This window comes from Cydia pomonella, chromosome 23 (assembly GCF_033807575.1).
Source record: "Cydia pomonella isolate Wapato2018A chromosome 23, ilCydPomo1, whole genome shotgun sequence".
NCBI classification, from domain to species: Eukaryota; Metazoa; Arthropoda; class Insecta; order Lepidoptera; family Tortricidae; genus Cydia; species Cydia pomonella.
Genome location: NC_084725.1, coordinates 12332132 through 12353867, shown reverse-complemented (window position 1 = coordinate 12353867; position 21736 = coordinate 12332132). Strand labels below are relative to the sequence as shown.

Here is a 21736-nt window from a genome sequence, read left to right as displayed (position 1 = left end):
ATATACTCTACACCACGTTCACAAAAGATTGATATTTTAGGTAAAAACTCACATTTCGCAATATTTGTCCATAGTAAATACTAATTCAAAAACTACTGTAGGACCTAAAATCTTCTGTGATAGTGATGTAGAAATAAATACTGTTGACAGGCGGTCAACGGTATTTAGTACAATAATTACACTAAAACAATTCGTATAGAATACAGAACCTATGAATAATATATATCTAGAGAATCTAACTTTAATGCAATAATATAATTGAACAAAAGAAATACATTAGTTCGAGTAGTACGATCAACCTATATGTCTATTATTAATAGTCTTAATGTTCGTGTATCGGTTCTGTATTCTATGGCCATTAATTATGCTTTATTTTTCAACTTTCTTTGACTACACACAAGTACACATTATATTTGCTTTTTTCTTGAACTTTATCTTGCCCATGTTCGATTCTTCTTATGTCGATGCATCCTCATTATTTCCGTATGGTTTCTGAAAATACAATAACAGTTTTTGTATTGTTTTCTAATACCTATGTTTGAAGTAGGTTTCCTATTTTTAAGAGAAGTTTTTTTTTCATGTAAGTACCGTCAAGTGGGGTAAATTAGAACAGATGGGATACCTATCGACAATTATGTCAATAAACAGTTTTACGTTCCATCAAGAATTGAGAGGTTGCCTCAATTCCTCATGGAAACCATGATGTAAGCTAGACCTTTACACAAATATTCTTTAAACCTCGTTAAGCAAGTAGCTTCTTTACAAACATAACAAAGAAGACAAATCGTCTAGCGTGAAATATCCATCGTTAAAGAGTTCTTTTCTGGTCCTGATCAGAAGTTCCACTTCTTCAAATAGCACTTTTTTGAATGGCAATACCTGGTCTGTTGATGAAACTAAAAAACGCCTATGAGATTTGGGAAGTTCCCTTAATTCCTCGTGGTTTTGTCAAAAGGACCATCTTGGAACTATATACCCACTTTCAAACAATAACTAATTTTCAACATTGGTTCAGAAATGACGAAGATCTTACTTAACATATATACAAAAAAAAAGTTTTTGAAGTCGGTTAAAAAGTAGTATCTTTACAATACTTCCGTCCGTTTACTAAGAAGGGATGACTACTACAATTTGCTTACTAAGTAAGTACTTACTTACTATTAGTATCAGATTGGAGTCGACTCGAGAGTCGATAAAATGGGCGTCGCTACCCTTTCCGGGTGGGGGGGATTTCACCGCATGAAAAAGAGACACATATAGTGAGTTTTTACTGTTCTACCAAACTACATATATAAAGTAGTCGTACTTTTTGAGTCAAATTAGTTTCATTCTAAAGGTGCGACGTAATGGCCTGAAGCCCGCTCTTAGCATACCTAGTTATACTATTTGATGGATATTGGTGTCAATTTATAATACGTTTAATTATTCATTGTCTTTACCTAATTATCTTAACCTATACATTTATAACAATAACTTTTGCAAGACGATAAGATTTTTATTCACGATAACTTGTCCGTATTCGAACTGTCTGGCTACCCGGCTAGCCGTGGCTGTGTACCCGGATTTTATACTCTGAAACTGGAACTAGTGACAGATAAGAGTCGATTGATGTTTTTTTAAAGATACTTATACTTAAATAGAATTACTTACCTATGTTTAATTAAAAGAAAGACTACTTATACATAATAATCCTTACAGTTTTAACCTATTTAACCTACCTACCTACCTACTTTTAATAGTAGCAGTTCGGTTCACTTAGTAGAAATACCTGTTCTAAGAATAATGAAAAAGAAAGGAGAGTAATAAAAATAAAGAATCTGGAAGTTGTTGAGGTGTTCCGTTCTTCATCAGCAATTCTACTTCATCAAATGTCACTTTATTGAGTAAAAATGCTTGTAATATTGATGAAAATCCTAAAATGACTATATGTATGCCTATCCTATACAATATGAGAAGCTCCTTCGGTTTCTCGTAGAACCTATCATCAGAACTGGACCTTGACACAAATGTTCCTTAAAAGCCTTACATGCTATAAACGAAATAAAATAAAAAAAAACGCCTAAGGTAAAATACTTGTCGTTGAAGAGTTCCATTTTGCTCAATATCAGCAGTTTCACTTCATCAAATGTCACTTGTTCAAATAAAAAAACTTGATATGTTGACGAAAATCCTCAATTCCTCCCAATTGAGAATTCAAATCGATTTAAAATCCTCAATTCCTCATTGAATCCATCATCATAACTGGACCTTGAACCTATGTTATGTTGTTATGTTTCCTAAGAACCTAGCTTGCTACAAACTTAACAAAGAATAAGAATCGCGCGCGTTGAAGAGTTCCGTTCTGGTCAATATCACTAACTTGTTTAAATAAAAATGCTTGATATGTTGACGAGAATCCAAACATTACTGTATGTATTGTATGCCTATAAGATTTGAGGAATTTCTTCGATTTCTCATGGAACCCATCCTCAGAACTAGACCTTATGACACAAAGGTCTTCAAGAACTTTACTTGCTACAAAATAAACAAATAAAACATATCGCGCGCGAATTGGCGAGTTCCATTTTGGCCAGCATCAGCTGTTGCATTTCGTCAAATGTCACTTTTTAATAAAAATGCTTGATATGTAAATAAAAATCCAGAAATTATAAGATGTCAGGTATTCCCTCGGTTATTTATGAAACCCATCATCAGAACTGAACATTGATATAAATACACCTTAAGAACGTTACTCGCTACAAGCTTAATAAAGAATACTAAACGCGTGCGTTGAAAAGTTCCGTTCTGGACAACATCAGCAGTTCCACTTGATCAAATATAACTTTTTTTTTAATAAAACACCTAGAGATATTGATGAAAAAAAAGACTATATGTATTTTTATAAGGTTTGAGGTGTCCATCATCAGACCTAGACACTAGACACTGGTGTCTAGCACAGATATTTCTTAAGAACCTTACTTTCTACAAACTTAAAAGTTCCGAGGAATTGTTCGGATTAATCTCTGCCGCCTCTTTCCGTCACCGCTTTACGCTACATCATTTATATCTTCACCACTTAGATGGTTGGCAATCCTCAACTGTGCATTTCTCTAGAAACTTCCTGCCTCATACAGCTAAACTATGAAATGATCTGTCGCATGCGGTATTTCCGGCCCAATACGATCTTTAAAACTTTAAGGAAAGAGCGTATTCCTATCTTAAATGCCGGCACCGCACTTACAATCCCTATGGTGTAACAGATGTCCATGGCCAGCGGTAATTGCTTACCATCAGTTGATTCGTCTGCTAGTTTGCCTCTTATATCACAACAAACAAAAAAAGAAAAAATCTCACGCGTTGAAGAGTTCCATTTTAGTCAACATCACTAGTTCCACTTCATCAAATGCCACTAATGTGAATGAAAAAAGCTAAAGATATTGATGAAAATCCAAAATGACTATATGCCTATAAGAATTGAGGAGAATGAGGAGTTCCCTCGCTTTCTCATGAAACACATCATCAGAACTGTACTTCGACAAAAATGTTTCTTGAGAACCTTACTCGCTACAAACTTAACAACGAAGAAAAATTGCGCGCGTTGGAGTTCCGTTTTGGTCAACATCAGTAGTTCCACATCATCAAATGTCACTTTTGTGAATAAAACTTGATAATATGTATAACATTTAAGAAATTCCCTCGATTCTTCATGGGACCCATCATCAGACCTTTACCTTGACACAAATGTTTCTAAAAACCTTAGTACTTAAAACTTACTTGCTACAAACTTAACTAATAAAACAAATCGCGCGCGAGTTGGCGAGTTCCATTCTGGTCAACATCAGCTGTTACTTTTAGTCAAATGACACTTTTTTTAATAATAATGCTTGATATGTAAATAAAATCCCAGAAATAATTACATGTATGCCTATAAGATTTTAGGAATTCCCTCGATTGTTTATGAAACCCATCATCAGAACTGTACTTTGACAAAAATGTTTCTTAAGAACCTTACTTGCTACAAACTTAACGAAGAAAAATTGCACGCGTTGGAGTTCCGTTCTGGACAACATCAGTAGTTCCACATCATCAAATGTCACTTTTGTGAATAAAACTTGATAATATGTATAACATTTAAGAAATTCCCTCGATTCTTCATGGGACCCATCATCAGACCTTTACCTTGACACAAATGTTCCTAAAAACCTTAGTACTTAAAACTTACTTGCTACAAACTTAACTAATAAAACAAATCGCGCGCGAGTTGGCGAGTTCCATTCTGGCCAACATCAGCTGTTACACTTAGTCAAATGACAATTTTTTAATAAAATGCTTGATATGTAAATAAAATCCCAGAAATTATTACATGTATGCCTATAAGATTTTAGGAATTCCCTCGATTGTTCATGAAACCCATCATCAGAACTGTACTTTGGCAAAAATGTTTCTTAAGAACCTTACTTGCTACAAACTTAACGAAGAAAAATTGCACGCGTTGGAGTTCCGTTCTGGTCAACATCAGTAGTTCCACATCATCAAATGTCACTTTTGTGAATAAAACTTGATAATATGTTGATGAAAATCCAATAAGTACTACATATATGCCTATAGCATTTAAGAAATTCCCTCGATTCTTCATGGGACCCATCATCAGACCTTTACCTTGACACAAACGTTCCTAAAAACCTTAATACTTAAAACTTACTAATAAAACAAATCACGCGCGAGTTGGCGAGTTCCATTCTGGTCAACATCAGCTGTTACTTTTAGTCAAATGACACTTTTTTTAATAATAATGCTTGATATGTAAATAAAATCCCAGAAATTATTACATGTATGCCTAAAAGATTTTAGGAATTCCCTCGATTCTTCATGAAACCCATCATCAGAACTGTACTTTGACAAAAATGTTTCTTAAGAACCTTACTTGCTACAAACTTAACGAAGAAAAATTGCACGCTTTGGAGTTCCGTTCTGGTCAACATCAGTAGTTCCACATCATCAAATGTCACTTTTGTGAATAAAAGTTGATAATATATTGATGAAAATCCAATAAGTACTACATATATGCCTATAGCATTTAAGAAATTCCCTCGATTCTTCATGGGACCCATCATCAGACCTTTACCTTGACACAAATGTTCCTAAAAACCTTAATACTTAAAACTTACTTGCTACAAACTTAACTAATAAAACAAATCGCGCGCGAGTTGGCGAGTTTCATTCTGGTCAACATCAGCTGTTACTTCTAGTCAAATGACACTTTATTTAATAATAATGCTTGATATGTAAATAAAATCCCAGAAATTATTACATGTATGCCTAAAAGATTTTAGGAATTCTCTCGATTCTTCATGAAACCCATCATCAGAACTGGACATTGATGTATTAAGTACACCTTAAGAACCTTACTCACTACAAGCTTAATAAAGAATACAAAACGTGTGCGTTGAAAAGTTCCGTTCTGGAACACATCAGCAGTTTCACTTGATTAAATCTAGCTTTTTTTTAAATAAAACGCCTAAGGATATTGATGTAAATCCAAAAAAAACTATATGTATTTCTATAAGGTTTGAGGTATCTATGAGACCTGGATCTAGACACAGATGTTTCTTAACAACCTTACTTTCTACAAACTTATCAGGACAAATCTATTACGGCGAGTGTTCCATCGAATTGCTCGGATTAATCCTTGCCGCCTCTTTTCGTCATCGCTCTACGCTACATTTTTATTTTCACCACTTAGATGGTTGGCAGTCCTCAACTGTGCATTTCTCTAGAAACTTCCTGCCTCATACAGCTAAACTATGAAATGATCTGTCGCCTGCGGTATTTCCGGACCAATACGACATTTAAAACTTTAAGAAAACAGCGTATTCCAATCTTAAAGGCCAGCACTGAACTTACAACCCCTATGGTTTAGCAGGTGTCCATGGGCGGAGGTAATCGCTTACCATCAGGTGTGACGTCTGCTCGTTTGCCTCTTATATCATAAAAAAAAAGAAGAAAAATCTCGCGCGTTCAAGAGTTCCGTTTTGGTCACCATCAGTAGTTCCACTTCATTAAATGCCACTAGTGGGAATGAAAAAGCTTAAGGTATTGATGAAAATCCAAAATGACTATATGCCTATAAGATTTGAGGTGTTCCCTCGCTTCCTCATGGAACCCATCGTCAGACTATTACCTTGACACAAAGGTTCCTAAAAACCTTGGTACTTGAAACTTACTCGCTACAAACTTAACAAAGAAGACAAATCACGCGCGTGGAAGAGTTCCGTTTCTGATCAACATCAGCAGTTCCACTTCACCAAATGTATTTACTTACCACCCATTTATTTGAAACAGTACCTAGGTACTCCATTTTGATGCCGCCAGCTTGAAACTTCAATGGCCTCAGTGTCCGATGAACAACTTAAAAATGCTGAAAGTAATAACAATTATAATAAGTTGGGAAGTAGCGACCTTACACACCCGAGTGCTCCTGGGGAGTTCTGTTACCGGACATACAATAATAATAACAATAAATAAATATTATAGGGACATTCTTACACAAATTGACTGAGTCCCACGGCAAGCCGAGAAGGCTTGTTTTGTGGGTACTCATACAACGACATAATAATATATAATATACAAATACTTAAATACATAGAAAACATCCATGGCTCAGGAACAAATATCTGTGCTCATCACACAAATAAATGCCCGTACCGGGATTCAAACCCAGGATCATCGACTTACTAGGCCAAACCGGTCGTGAAAAAAAGAGCAAAAAAAAAAGAAAAAAGAAAGATATGTCAAAAGAAAATGCGATTTGGAAACGTTATTCGCCACTTAAAACACTTTATATATCTGGTTCACAGCATTTATTTGGTGCTGATATAATGCCTGCAATATTACCCAAGTACATTAAAATATGAATGAATTATCATAAATTCAAAAGATGGTCCCTATAACAGTTCATTTTTACATGGAAAAATGGCTTTCATGTAAAATGTTTGTCAGACATATTTTTGGAAGTATAGTACAATCATTAACTTAGAAATATAGGTAACATTTCACGAATAAAAATACGGTAACACTTATTTTTTTATTTTTTTTTAACTTATCCTACGCAAAATAGAATTGGAGAAACTGACATAGGGACTATCATTCGACACGACACGTATAGTAAAGTATGAATCCGCTCTAAGTCCCCTTACATAGACAGTGGGAAGTAAAATAATTCTTGTTCTGAAAACAATAAAATGTAAAATGATTAGGTAGGACAATCCAAACTTAAGATCAGAAGATCAGAAGATATGAATTTGTTCGACAATACGATAGGAAACTTTTCAGCATTTACATTGGCGCATTTTTTTCTGGAATACTATCTAAATTGCACTTTGTATATATGCTACATTTTTTATATAATTTGGAGCCTTTATTTTCCATGGAGTCGAACGCTACATAGCAGCTATACGAGAAAAAATAATACTTTTATCTAACCTACCCCATGAATAGTGAAGATCATCAAGGAGCATACTCTCTGAGATCAATGGAATGGAGTGCCTTTCGATTGGAGAAAATTATAGCGTATTAGAAATATACTATTTTGTAATTACAATGTTGAATATTTTAAATTGCGTGTTTTGACAATTATTGTTGACAATATTACATTCAGAGTCATCTTGACATAACTTTAGAAATCCATAAACTAGTCTATACTTTTTAAAATGATGGAGTAAGACTGACGAGATTACCGCTATGTATAAATGTTTTACGTCAAGTAGAATTTTGCTTTAGAGCGACATCTGGCGTTGAGTAGAAAAGTTACGGCGTAATTAACTACAATTAATTAACTCATTAAATGGTTTTATTTTGGTCCCTGCAACGATTTGACCCCAGTTATATTATACGAAAAATAGCTTATAAAAATACTTTTCACATGATATACATGGCATTTGTATACACTCTTATTTCGCTGTGTATGAAGTAATTTTTAGAATGACGATTTTTTAAAACTGTACATTGTGTCCCTTTAAATACTTTATCATTGGTGTTGATACAAAAAACATAAAGCATTTTGTATATTCTTTCGAATAAAATACGCTAAAACTTTTTATATCCCGCGTATAAGGAAATATAACTGCTTATATGCGCAACTTCTTTTTTTATATAGCTCGGTCCCTGCAAGTGGTCCAAGGTTGGTGCCATACAATAAAATAATACTACGATTAAGAGCTTTAAAACGACATATGTCTCAACAGTATACATCCATGGGACACTCCCCATACAAAAGTGCCCATTGTCCTTTGTTAAATATCAAAAGGTGGCGCCATCTTACCGGGCACTACCTAAAGGTTATGGCGCCATCGCTCGAAACGATTTCAATTTAGGGCACATTGGATGTCAAAATGAAACAGTAGCAATTATTTTAAACCAACTTTATTTTTAGCTAAAATATAATAATTCATACATCAAAGAGGATTCCTAAGTATACTGTAATAATACCGCAAAATACAAAAAGAAAAAAGTAGCTACCTCACATAATACTTGTTGAAGTTAAAACTGCCTGTGCGAACGCTGTCAAAGAATAAAACCTTTCAGATCTTAATCTAGATTAAAAATATTAAAATAGCGAAGTTTGGACGGTAGTTAAGAACAAACTAACAAACACAACGGGAAACTTGAAGCAGAAACTTAATATGGCGGGCTGCGTTGACAGAATGACATGTGTTTTCGTTGTTTAAGATGGCACAATTTCACTAACTAAACGACAAAATCTTGCCTTGAGGGTTCATAGCGGAATACAGAGCATTATTCGACATGTTAAATAGTAAATTATCGCGTCTACAAAGATTATATAATGTGTTGATAGTCATCCCTTGGAGTGGTAGGCCGCGATTACGACATTTAAATTTCAAATTTGATTAATTGAAATAATGTCAAAATTCCAACAATTCAAAAACGATGTATGCCACTTTCATTCATTTTTTTTTAATTACGGCTTCAGTCCAGTGGGATTATTTCGCCAGTATCAAGATTTGGATTGTTAATGTCAAATTTTGACAGCTGATATATATGACAGATGTCAGACATTTTTTTAAGTATCTACGGTATTTTGACTACTAGCTGTCTGAGTATCAGAAACTAGAAAGCAGCTTGCGATAAAGTTATTTTTAACGTGGATCGATAAGTTAACCGTACTTAATATTTATTGTCAAATTTGTTGGTGAATTGATAGAAAAAAAGTGCGGACAATTTTTCAAAAAATGGAATAAAAATTAAATTATTTTGCGCAAAGGCCCATTAAGTTACTTTGCGCGATTTTTTTATTAAATGCTATGAGATGAGCTCCTTAAACCCAACTTATATAACAATGCCAAACACAACCCGCCCGTAACCGCCACATGTGCGAGAGAAACGGCAACATACAACAACGCTAACTAGTGACAAAGACAAAATGATTATGTCAACGATTGCTTGGGGTCGTACAGTCGTACACATATAACACTAATATGGCAAACGTTCCATGATATGCAACCACTTTACGTCAAACTGTACTTCCAACCCCGTGACCTTGGGACGAAACTCGACTCTTCAAATAATGTCGCGTCTGTGTATTGACTCTTTGATATATTTTGTCTCTGTCACGGGGATGGACACAGCTGGCGTGCGAGCGAGACGCACTACCGATAGACCCAAATAAAACCCTACCTACAGTTAGACCGGCGGCGTAACCGCCTCTTACTACCTAATTGTTAGTAAAAATCCCTTAACGCATTCAAAATATATATATAATTAATTATATAGTAGCTGTCGATACCATTTTGTATATTACTTGTATAATATCGTACATCTATTTTTTTTTTTCAAAATATCTGTGCCTAATATACATTTAAGCCGATCTTTGAGAAGCTCATAAAGGGTAGAAGTATTTTTGGACATTTCTGTGTCGAACGACAATAACTACAAATTGTACGAAGCTTTTGTACCATCAAATTAAAATTGTAAATGCATTTTGAACCAAAAATAACGCAAATAGGCAACGCCGTACCGGGAGTCTTAAATTAAAAAATCATAGCAAAATATACTTGAAGTGTAAAGTGAAGCATACAACATGTCTCTTAAGTATTCAATATACATAGTATTTGATCACTTACAAGCTATATTACGAGCTATACTGATTCCATACGAAATTACAACGACTACCGTTATTTAGTACATACAGTTGTTTCCACTTATTTTTAAAAAAAGATTAGAAAAGAGTTCTAGAGTAGAGTACTCTGTTCTACAAAGCAAGCGCGGAGCGAACTACCGCTGCCAACATGGCAGGCACAAAATGGCCGACACGGACACAAAATGGCCGACACGGAGACAAAATGGCCGAAACGGACACAAAATGGCCGCCGGGCGCGTTCCAAAACACGTTAAGTACACTCGCGCTCATTGGCAACAATAGTTTGCGAAAAACCATTTACGTATAAACTTGATATGATCAATTTTAGACTTACAATAAACTACAAATTAAAAATATAAATGACAAATTGTGCCGTGGGTTGTGCCTTCTACATCTCGAGAAATCAATTCCGTACTGTACTGTGGGTCGCTGTGTCGTCTCTGTCGGACATTAGGATCGGGCCTAGTGTGGGACAGAGATAGACGGATCGCAAACAGTATGCATTAGTTTAATCGCATTATTTTTAGTTTCCGTCTTAATAGTTTTTTCATTCCTAAGTTAAATGACTCGTATACCGATTGGGACGTCAAATTTAACTAGTCTTAGTCAATTATTCTATTTTTGCCCAATCAGTCGCCTAAAATATTTTGTTGCAAGGCTAGTAATACAAAGAAAACCTTTTACTTTCTTTACAATTACAACACATTGTGTATATTTTAAAATAAAATTTATATTTACTGATGTTAAGACAACATTTTCCAGTCGTTTGTGTAATTTACTTTGATCGTCATATTTGATATTCTCTTATTCTGAATGAACACTATTCTGAATAATTATTCCTAAAATTCAAAGATAAAAATCAAAAATACACACATCAGTGTGCAATGATATAATAACTGTAGACAGGTTATACATGCTCCAAAATTGAAGCACTTATTGTGACGATAGTTTGGTGTATTCCCATCTGTCCCCGCCTCTTGTATGGCGGTAGTCACGTGGGGCGGGCACATATGTGAAGACACCAATAGTTTGTTCTTAGTCGTTGGACTTTAACTGTGACGCGCAACTGACAAACACTAGTCGTCTCGTTTTTAATTAGGTATTCTATTAATTATGCCGTCCCCTACGCCTTTTCGTATGTAGGTGTATTGTAAACCATATGCAATATGTGCTGCCGTGACGTTGGAAGCGTTTTTTTCGCTTGTTATGTTAGGGTATGCTATATCTATAGTTATAATATCATTGCCAATGTATCGAGTATCACAAACCCATTTAACGACCTTCACACATCAACACATTCCATTACACGTAAAAACTAATGCGAACAGTTTGCGGAGCGAGATAGCGATAGAGGCGTGGCTCGCGTGCGAGAGAGATGCAAGATGCGTGGGCGCATTACATGGTGCTGTTGTCCCACTCCAACTGGCTGATGTTTCTATATTTGTGCTGTTTGCCGGACATCACTGTAAAAAGGAGATATTTTGTATTATCTTTCTTCTTCACCTAAAAAAAATTAAATTATAAAAAAATACAAGACCTGAAAGTCAAATTATTTTTTACTTACATAATGAAAAAAGGTACCATTCGATTCCTTACATTTCATTGAAAAATTGTAAGGCAACTACATATATAGCTACGCATTATTGTCACCGCCATACAGACAATTGTTCTACAAATTCTATTGATAAATATTAAGTAGAGGACTACAGGACCGAATATAGAACCCTGGGGTACTCCGACGGTGATTTGGTCGAATGATGACTTGAATTTCTCTAGTTCCTGTATAGTCTGCGATCTATTGCTAATAAAATAAAATAAAAGATTTGCATTTTATACTTATTCTATTTAGTTTCATTTTTAAGAAACTAAATGCATGATTCATTTAATCGAAAGCTTTTGGGAGGTCACAGAGCAGCATTTTAGTTCATACAAGATTTAATAGTAAACCATGTTTTAAAAATATACACTCTTTTTGTTTTCGTTTACATTATTATACTCTGGCAAGCCAGCTTCAATAAGAGGCGACAAATTTAAAAAATCGCGAAGGATTGTTTTTCTATATAAATTTATTAAATTTTGAATTTCGCACCTTTTTCTACTGTCAAAGTTGCCTTGTCAGAGTAAATAACGGTCGGTAAGTCGAAGCTTTAACAAACAGCATTATTTTTGTCACTAACTACAAACTTGAACGTCACATACCCTCCTCGTCTTCATCCGACGAGTCGTGTCGGTCGGAGTCGGAGTCGTCGCACGACTCCCCGTCCGAGCTCAGCTCGGCCGCGCCGGCCGCGCCCATCTCCGCTGCTGCCTGCTGGAAGTTAAACATATAACGTTATATTTTATATGTCGATAAATTTTATTTTTTATTTAAATGACAAGAATTGAAGAAGACAAAGATTGAAGATCTGCGGTCCGAGCCGAACATCATTTGAGAAACGAAAGCCGCCAGACTCTGATGGCTCGGGCACGTAGGCCGGGTGGATGAGGATCGTGCAGGCTGGAGGGCGTACTTTGGAGTTCCAAATGGCCCAAGACCGGCTGGACGCCCTAGGTACCGCCGGAGAGACGAAGTGCAAAAAGACCTTAGCGAACTCGGCGCCGTCGACTGGACAGAAACGGTTTTGGACAGAGAAGCGTGGCGATCTTTCGTGTCGGAGGCCAAGGTCCACTTCGGGTCGCTGCGTCATAGTAGTAAGTAAGTAAGTATCTGTGACAAGAAGCCAAGTTTGAGAGGAAAAAAATAATTAGGTGAAAGTGTCACCTCATCCATGGGGTTGAGCGTGATGGTGAGCGCGGAGTCGTCCCAGGCCATCTCGTCGCGCGGCGGGCGGCGCGCCGGCGCGGCGGCGGCGGCGGCGCGCGCGCGGGCCAGCGCCACGCCGCCCGCCAGCACCACCACGCCGCACGCCACCACGCCGATCAGCAGCGCCACGTGGTCTGCCGGACAGACATGGGATCGACTAACTACACATACAATCCTAATATAATAGAGAGCTTTTCAGTCGAGTACAGTGTTCGGGCGAAACTTGCTGAGTGGCCTAAAATAGGTACGTGATTGAAAAGCTTGATTATATCACTATTGTATACGTTACTTTTTCTACTATAAAACCTAAAAAAAATTACAAGATTATCTTACTAGATAAAAAGATGGTACAAAAGACATCAACGCAACCGCTTATTCAGGAACGCGTTAATGTCTTTTCGTCTTGACCACGGCGACACGTGATCGAGTGAATTCATTACAGTTAACTAAAGCGTTTCCTAAGAAGTTATTATAGTAGAGTCGGAAGCACATAGTGTAAAATATACGATATCAGTATACTAAGAAATCTGAATTAAGACTAATGTATTAGGCGCGGAGACGTCTCCGTAATTGAATTGTTGATAGTAAGTAAGGCATTAACTCACTGGTGGCGCCGGCGGGCGCGTCGAGCAGGCGCGGCGCGGGCAGCTCGGCGGAGTGCGCGTCGCGCTGCGCGTGCGCCGCGTACACGCGCGGCTGCAGCGCGTGCCCGTGCGCGTGCGCGGCCTGGACACAATACTCTCATCGTAAACAATCTTTTACACATCAAATTACTATAGAGGCCGGGAAACGAAGGGATGCAGGACAAGTAGATATAGACGGCCGAGCGTAGCGAGATCGAATTGGGATACGCGACCGGCAACCCTGTTTCTCGTCGAGATTTGTATAGTGCTTTTCTCAAACTTGCAATGAAATAGTAATAAAAATATGATGATGATTGTTTCATGCTCTAATATAATAGGTTATTCAGCGCATGGGGTATTGAAGAGAAACAAAGATTTCTACATGACTGAAAAATATCTTTTTAGGGCTGTATCTCCTAAACCGTGCGTCATAGCGCAAAAATAATCAAATTTTCGTTCACTCTTTGATAACCCATAAGTAATAATAAAAAAAAAGCACAATGGCCGAATATTGATTTTTTTTATGGTTGAATGCAAGACGTGTCACAAATTGACGTTCAAAAACAAAAAAAAGGTTGCTTTACAGGTCTAGGTGTGTAAGGCTGTATGAAATTCGCACCGGATTCGTTGTAATTCCGGACCTAATTTGAAGTAAGTCATGTCAACATTTCATTGCAAGTTAGAGAAAATGATTCAATAAGGTGTATGTATATAAACCGTCTAGTGGATAAGTAGAGACAAAGAAATAACTAAAACATTTTTTTTCCTATGAACTAGCTAGATTTGACTTGAAGACCCTGTGATCATCATCGGCATAGGTTAATTGTACCTGTTTGTCTCTGGCCACGGCGTCCATTTTGTCGGCCACGCCGCTAGGATGAAGTTCGCGTGCTAGTCCGTCGCCGCTCATGTGAGGATGCACCACAGTCAGCTGAGATATAAATAAATTGTTATTTCAACTTAAGGAAAGAGGAATGAGAGAAAAATGCGTTTTTGAATCCTTAGCCACACTCCGCGAATTAACAAATGGGTCTTAGTAACATACCTTTCTTAAAAAATTGGCATTTTCATATATAGGTATAGGTTAAGGTTTTAGGGTCGTCAACGCGCATGTAACACCTCTGGAGTTGCAGGCGCCCATAGGCTACGGTGACTGCTTACCATCAGGCGGGCCATATGCTTGTTTACCACCGACGTGGTATATTTTCAATAATTAGATCTCAAACCTTTCTATGGGATGGGAAAGCCATTTTTCCCCGATTTCGGAGTTTAATTAAACAATATTAAACAAGATACCACTTGGTCTAAAAAAAGAAACATACAATTTTATCAATCATACGATTTTCTAGAAAAAAAAACACGAAATTCAAGCTACATAGCATACGAGTATTGGTAGCCTCCTCAAACAAAAACTTATCAAGACAAAATGTATTTGACAAAAAGAAGATTCAAAATATGGAATGGGCCTGGAAAAGGCCTTTTTATACGTATAGGGCGGCTAGAGAATGACTAATAGTTTTATTTACTAACCGTTTGAACATATTCGTTGCTGGTGAACCGGCCGTCGAGCTCGGAGCACGTGAGCTTGAACACGCGGTTCAAGTAGTACGCGGGCTTCTTGTTGCTGTACTCGATCTCGCGGAGGACCTGAGGGCATAGTTTAATATGTACGTAATTAATATACATAACAGTGACAACACTTGGTCACTATTTTTATTATTCTATTATTCGCCAAACTATGGAAATCGTTTGAGTATTTATGCGCGTGCGTCATATCTGTATACACACACTGCGTATCATGGCCTTGTGGACTATATATTAAGGTATGGAGTGATTTTTTGGGGCAGCTCTGTTTATAGAGACGCTATTTTTATAGCCCAAAAAAGGTGCGTACGGGCGATTTGTGGTATCAACATGCGAGAAAGCTGTGTCCCATATTTTAAGTCATTAAATATGTTGACTTTTCCGGCACTATATATTTTTGAAGTGGCAAATTTCGTCAAAAGTAACCCGCAACTTTTCACAATGGTGTCTGAGCAACGCAGACTTCCTGTGAGGTCACAGTACCAGAATAATATAGCTAGTACTAAACACAAAACGGCCTTACTGAATAAAAGTATATTGGGAATGGCTTCCAAAATATATAATAAAATTGCAGAACATTTAAAAACTCAAAACATAAATCGATTTAAGAAGCAACTAAAAACTTTTCTAATTAGTAAAACATATTACTCCATTAATTACTTTTTCATTGACATTTAAATCTAATTGTAAACTATTTATTTCTATATTATTTGAATTGAGTTGAATTATATGTTGTTTCTTGAATTGATATTTAGATTTTCTCTTATTTTAATTGTATGAATTGTATTTATTAATTTAATTTTTTTGTCCAATTTAGTAATAATTTAATAATCTTTTATAACTAAATTTAATTAGTTTTAAGTTAGTTAAGGAACAAATTTGTACGCCCATAGGCAAAACACAGAATTTATATTTGTATATTAAGACCCTTTGTATCACCTGTGTTATACAAATAAATGTTATTCTATTCTATTCACACTTACGCACAGTGTGTATGTCGAAAGTTTAAAGGGCCATATACTGTACATACACGTTAACACAAACGATACATGTGCGAATAGGTAATTCGCAACTTGTGGTGATTTGTCAGCTCCCTTGGGTCGTGTTTTAATTTAATAGCACTCCTTGCGAATTTATTACTTTCCGCACTTGTATCGCAAATATTTTAGAATAACCAAAGAAAAAAGGTTGTTATTTATTTGACAAGCACCCATACTTGGCAGTACACACCGACATTTTGAACTTTCCGCCGTCGAGTTGCCAACCGAAATAAGATTATCAGGTCAATTCGAACGTACACTGACATCAGAATAAAATAAATAAAATTAAAATAAATTTTATTGGCGTTAAAGGCAAGTACATTTAGGTGTTGAAGTCCCTGACTTCTGAGCTAGGTAAAAACCTGTGTTACAGAAGTCAAAATGATGTTATTCAGCGTTATTCATAACCGTCTTTTAAATCTAACAAACCGTTAATAATCGGTCGTCTCTTTAACATGTCTCTTTGAGAGACATAATTTATTAGAGGTTCGTACGAATCGTACGAGTAAGAAGTTGCTTATGAATAAGGGGGTTAATTAGTGTCTCACCTGCTGGTAGTTGTGCACCGAGTCCGAGCCGGTGAGGATGACGCCGTCGCGCGTCACGGCGGCGCGGATGTCGTACCGCAGCGGCAGCTCCGAGGCCGAGGTCACAGAGTATAGTGTCTCACCTGCTGGTAGTTGTGCACCGAGTCCGAGCCGGTGAGGATGACGCCGTCGCGCGTCACGGCGGCGCGGATGTCGTACCGCAGCGGCAGCTCCGAGGCCGAGGTCACAGAGTATAGTGTCTCACCTGCTGGTAGTTGTGCACCGAGTCCGAGCCGGTGAGGATGACGCCGTCGCGCGTCACGGCGGCGCGGATGTCGTACCGCAGCGGCAGCTCCGAGGCCGAGGTCACAGAGTATAGTGTCTCACCTGCTGGTAGTTGTGCACCGAGTCCGAGCCGGTGAGGATGACGCCGTCGCGCGTCACGGCGGCGCGGATGTCGTACCGCAGCGGCAGCTCCGAGGCCGAGGTCACAGAGTATAGTGTCTCACCTGCTGGTAGTTGTGCACCGAGTCCGAGCCGGTGAGGATGACGCCGTCGCGCGTCACGGCGGCGCGGATGTCGTACCGCAGCGGCAGCTCCGAGGCCGAGGTCACAGAGTATAGTGTCTCACCTGCTGGTAGTTGTGCACCGAGTCCGAGCCGGTGAGGATGACGCCGTCGCGCGTCACGGCGGCGCGGATGTCGTACCGCAGCGGCAGCTCCGAGGCCGAGGTCACAGAGTATAGTGTCTCACCTGCTGGTAGTTGTGCACCGAGTCCGAGCCGGTGAGGATGACGCCGTCGCGCGTCACGGCGGCGCGGATGTCGTACCGCAGCGGCAGCTCCGAGGCCGAGGTCACAGAGTATAGTGTCTCACCTGCTGGTAGTTGTGCACCGAGTCCGAGCCGGTGAGGATGACGCCGTCGCGCGTCACGGCGGCGCGGATGTCGTACCGCAGCGGCAGCTCCGAGGCCGAGGTCACAGAGTATAGTGTCTCACCTGCTGGTAGTTGTGCACAGAGTCCGAGCCGGTGAGGATGACGCCGTCGCGCGTCACGGCGGCGCGGATGTCGTACCGCAGCGGCAGCTCCGAGGCCGAGGTCACAGAGTATAGTGTCTCACCTGCTGGTAGTTGTGCACCGAGTCCGAGCCGGTGAGGATGACGCCGTCGCGCGTCACGGCGGCGCGGATGTCGTACCGCAGCGGCAGCTCCGAGGCCGAGGTCACAGAGTATAGTGTCTCACCTGCTGGTAGTTGTGCACCGAGTCCGAGCCGGTGAGGATGACGCCGTCGCGCGTCACGGCGGCGCGGATGTCGTACCGCAGCGGCAGCTCCGAGGCCGAGGTCACAGAGTATAGTGTCTCACCTGCTGGTAGTTGTGCACCGAGTCCGAGCCGGTGAGGATGACGCCGTCGCGCGTCACGGCGGCGCGGATGTCGTACCGCAGCGGCAGCTCCGAGGCCGAGGTCACAGAGTATAGTGTCTCACCTGCTGGTAGTTGTGCACCGAGTCCGAGCCGGTGAGGATGACGCCGTCGCGCGTCACGGCGGCGCGGATGTCGTACCGCAGCGGCAGCTCCGAGGCCGAGGTCACAGAGTATAGTGTCTCACCTGCTGGTAGTTGTGCACCGAGTCCGAGCCGGTGAGGATGACGCCGTCGCGCGTCACGGCGGCGCGGATGTCGTACCGCAGCGGCAGCTCCGAGGCCGAGGTCACAGAGTATAGTGTCTCACCTGCTGGTAGTTGTGCACCGAGTCCGAGCCGGTGAGGATGACGCCGTCGCGCGTCACGGCGGCGCGGATGTCGTACCGCAGCGGCAGCTCCGAGGCCGAGGTCACAGAGTATAGTGTCTCACCTGCTGGTAGTTGTGCACAGAGTCCGAGCCGGTGAGGATGACGCCGTCGCGCGTCACGGCGGCGCGGATGTCGTACCGCAGCGGCAGCTCCGAGGCCGAGGTCACAGAGTATAGTGTCTCACCTGCTGGTAGTTGTGCACAGAGTCCGAGCCGGTGAGGATGACGCCGTCGCGCGTCACGGCGGCGCGGATGTCGTACCGCAGCGGCAGCTCCGAGGCCGAGGTCACAGAGTATAGTGTCTCACCTGCTGGTAGTTGTGCACAGAGTCCGAGCCGGTGAGGATGACGCCGTCGCGCGTCACGGCGGCGCGGATGTCGTACCGCAGCGGCAGCTCCGAGGCCGAGGTCACAGAGTATAGTGTCTCACCTGCTGGTAGTTGTGCACCGAGTCCGAGCCGGTGAGGATGACGCCGTCGCGCGTCACGGCGGCGCGGATGTCGTACCGCAGCGGCAGCTCCGAGGCCGAGCGGAGGGACAGCGCCTCGTGGTCCGGGTTCAGCGCCGGGTACACCGACACCACGCACGAGTCTAGCTTCTGGCTCTCTGCATCTGAAAAATATAAAACTATTAGAATCTTATTTTATAAAATAGGATGTGGAAGAACATTTCAAGTAGAGAAGGAAAAGCCGGAGAATAGAATCTAAAAGGCTGACGGAATGACCAAAGGATAAATGGTAACATAAGAAAAATAATTTCGTTCATTTACATAAGTAGCTTGGTATCCTTCAAGATTACAATTTTTTTACCCGAAGTGCCATTTATTCATTCCATTAGGACATTCCATCGCTGCTTTCGAGGCTTACTCATTTGACTTTCGGTCCAAATACAAAAACAAGCTCGAATGTACAGAATGCTTCAACCCTCAGAGCGATATTGCGCAGTCAAACCTTTGTCTCTGGCGAAATAGTCCACGGCACCGATTCGCGTCGAAAACATCAGGATGCTCGATTCTTGCAGCTACCCCATGATGAGGCAATATCTCACCACTCACAGCGCCGTGTTATGCTGCAAACACCCTAACACTCCGTTCAGGAAACACCCTCAAACCCTGACGGAAATTATTCCTTCGCCACATTACCGGTGCCGTTGGTCAGGATACTCGTAACTTGCAGCTACCCCATATCACCTCTGACCAGCTCCATAATTCCATATTGTGCAGCCAACACTCTAAAACTCAACACAGGACCTGAGACCCTGACGGAAATACACGTAGAATCTTGCAGCGTCGCCGGAGCCCTGAATCAGGATGCTGGGGTTTTCGTTTTACTACCCCATGTGGCATGTAGTTAATATAGTATAGCTCACCTTTCACGGCTCCATGCTGTGCTGCCAACACTCTAACACTCAATTCAGGGAACACCCTCAGACCCTGACGGAAGTGTGCGTAGTCCCTCGCAGCGTCATCAGTCCCGTTGATCAGGATGCTTGGTGTTTGGGGCTGCAACACCATGATGTAGGACTCGGCGGGCTTCGCTTTGATTATGCGGCCATTGTCGCATCTGCAGAAAATAATGCCAAAAATTTAAGTTTTACGATACAAGCTTTCCTTGCTGAATGTACTTTTATTTTGACAGTCAACTAATACTTATCGAAATAATACTAATAAATCCAAATACAATGAAATTACGTAGTTATCACAGAGTTCCTATGGCCAACTCCGGTTTCCATCATCAGATCAGCTCGATAGTACAACAATATTATGTGAAATTTCAGCTAAATCAAATAATGGAAAATTAGTCTAATTTAGCTTGTAAGATGAGACGACTGATGCTGAGCGTCATCCTATTTGGTGTGTCTGTAATTAGTTATTTTGTTATGCTGTATGTAATGTAATGTATTTTACGTAATTAGTTATTGTTATGACAAAGCGCTGGTGGCCTAGCGGTAAGAGCGTGCGACTTGCAATCCGGAGGTCGCGGGTTCAAACCCCGGCTCGTACCAATGGGTTTTTCGGAACTTTTGTACGAAATATCATTTGATATTTACCAGTCGCTTTTCGGTGAAGGAAAACATCGTGAGGAAACCGGACTATTCCTAACAAGGCCTAGTTTACCCTCTGGGTTGGAAGGTCAGATGGCAGTCGCTTTCGTAAAAACTAGTGCCTACGCCAAATCTTGGGATTAGTTGTCAAGCGGACCCCAGGCTCCCATGAGCCGTGGCAAAATGCCGGGACAACGCGAGGAAGAAGAAGAAGAGTTATTGTTATGACTAAGTAACCGCCTGTCATCCGCTTGCTTTGCGCTGCGGTGGCAGCATGGTTCCATTTTTATCACTTGTCACTATACCCGTCACTTTCGCGCTTACATACTTGTTGGAACGTGACAGCCATAGTGACATATGATAAAGAGCCGACCATCCTAGCCCTACCGGACAGACTTCGCCCCAGTCTAAATATCGATAATGTCAAGAAAGCTTATTACGGCTACTTTCATTCAATACTAGCATACGGTATCGACCTATGGGGCGACGCTGCGGAATGAGGAATGAACTTACCCTACCGTGTACATCGACATCTTCGAAGTGGCAAAATACGTAAAACGCAACATAACACAGTTTCTGACTCGTGGCAATGAACGAGATGCGAATTCCAGAAGGCTTAATATATATATTCATCAACTAAAAATAAAGAACTGGTTCGCTGGCTCTGACATGAAGAATTTTATTTTATCAATAAAGAACTGAAATTTGAAATTGTTGTGCCTGGTTTTTATGTATTTTTTTAACGCCAAACACACGATTTATTATTTGTAGATAGTAGCAATAGTAGTGCTGCCAGTCGGTGTTTACGTGGTGTTGTACTCGTAACGTACGTGATGGTGGTGGCGACGTGCACGTTGCGGCGGCCGGGCGTGGGGAAGGCGCGCGCGTCGCCGTACGCCACGCGGCGGAGCAGCGTCTCCACGTCCGCCACGCCGTCGCCCTCCACCGACACGGACTTCAGGTCTGGAAACAGAAATAGAATTTAGCGCGGAGCAAGTACCAGGGCCTCATGAGTTACGAGAAGGTGTCGCTGACCACCGCCGGGTCCCGGCGGCCGGGCGCGTACGAGTATGAAGTTATCACGGCTGCTCTAATCTTAAATTGCTGTATACTTTTGATTTGTTTACCTTATAAGAATTTATTAGTTTAGAGTATTATTTTTGTTGACTCGTAGAAAAAGTATTGTATACAATA

General features: G+C 40.6%; 1 protein-coding gene and 1 long non-coding RNA gene across 2 annotated transcripts in view; both read right to left on the bottom strand.

Moving 5' to 3' along the window:
• Positions 1 to 2973: 2973 nt before the first annotated feature.
• On the bottom strand, positions 2974 to 7952 carry LOC133530655 (uncharacterized). The gene is made up of 2 exons (XR_009801347.1): positions 7462 to 7952; positions 2974 to 6397 (listed from the first exon to the last, which is right to left on the bottom strand). It is a non-coding gene; the product is annotated as an uncharacterized LOC133530655 (long non-coding RNA).
• A 432-nt stretch (positions 7953 to 8384) lies between these two features.
• The window catches only part of LOC133530647 (calsyntenin-1), a 340667-nt gene continuing 327315 nt past the window's right edge, over positions 8385 to 21736 (bottom strand). The window contains exons 12-20 of the mRNA XM_061868664.1: positions 21373 to 21505; positions 19868 to 20061; positions 18930 to 19111; positions 15092 to 15208; positions 14391 to 14492; positions 13544 to 13664; positions 12897 to 13072; positions 12335 to 12443; positions 8385 to 11598 (exon numbers count right to left, since the gene is read on the bottom strand). Coding sequence (XP_061724648.1) covers positions 11531 to 11598; positions 12335 to 12443; positions 12897 to 13072; positions 13544 to 13664; positions 14391 to 14492; positions 15092 to 15208; positions 18930 to 19111; positions 19868 to 20061; positions 21373 to 21505 — 1202 coding nt within the window. The 3' untranslated portion in view covers positions 8385 to 11530. The remainder of the gene's footprint in view (positions 11599 to 12334; positions 12444 to 12896; positions 13073 to 13543; positions 13665 to 14390; positions 14493 to 15091; positions 15209 to 18929; positions 19112 to 19867; positions 20062 to 21372; positions 21506 to 21736) is intronic.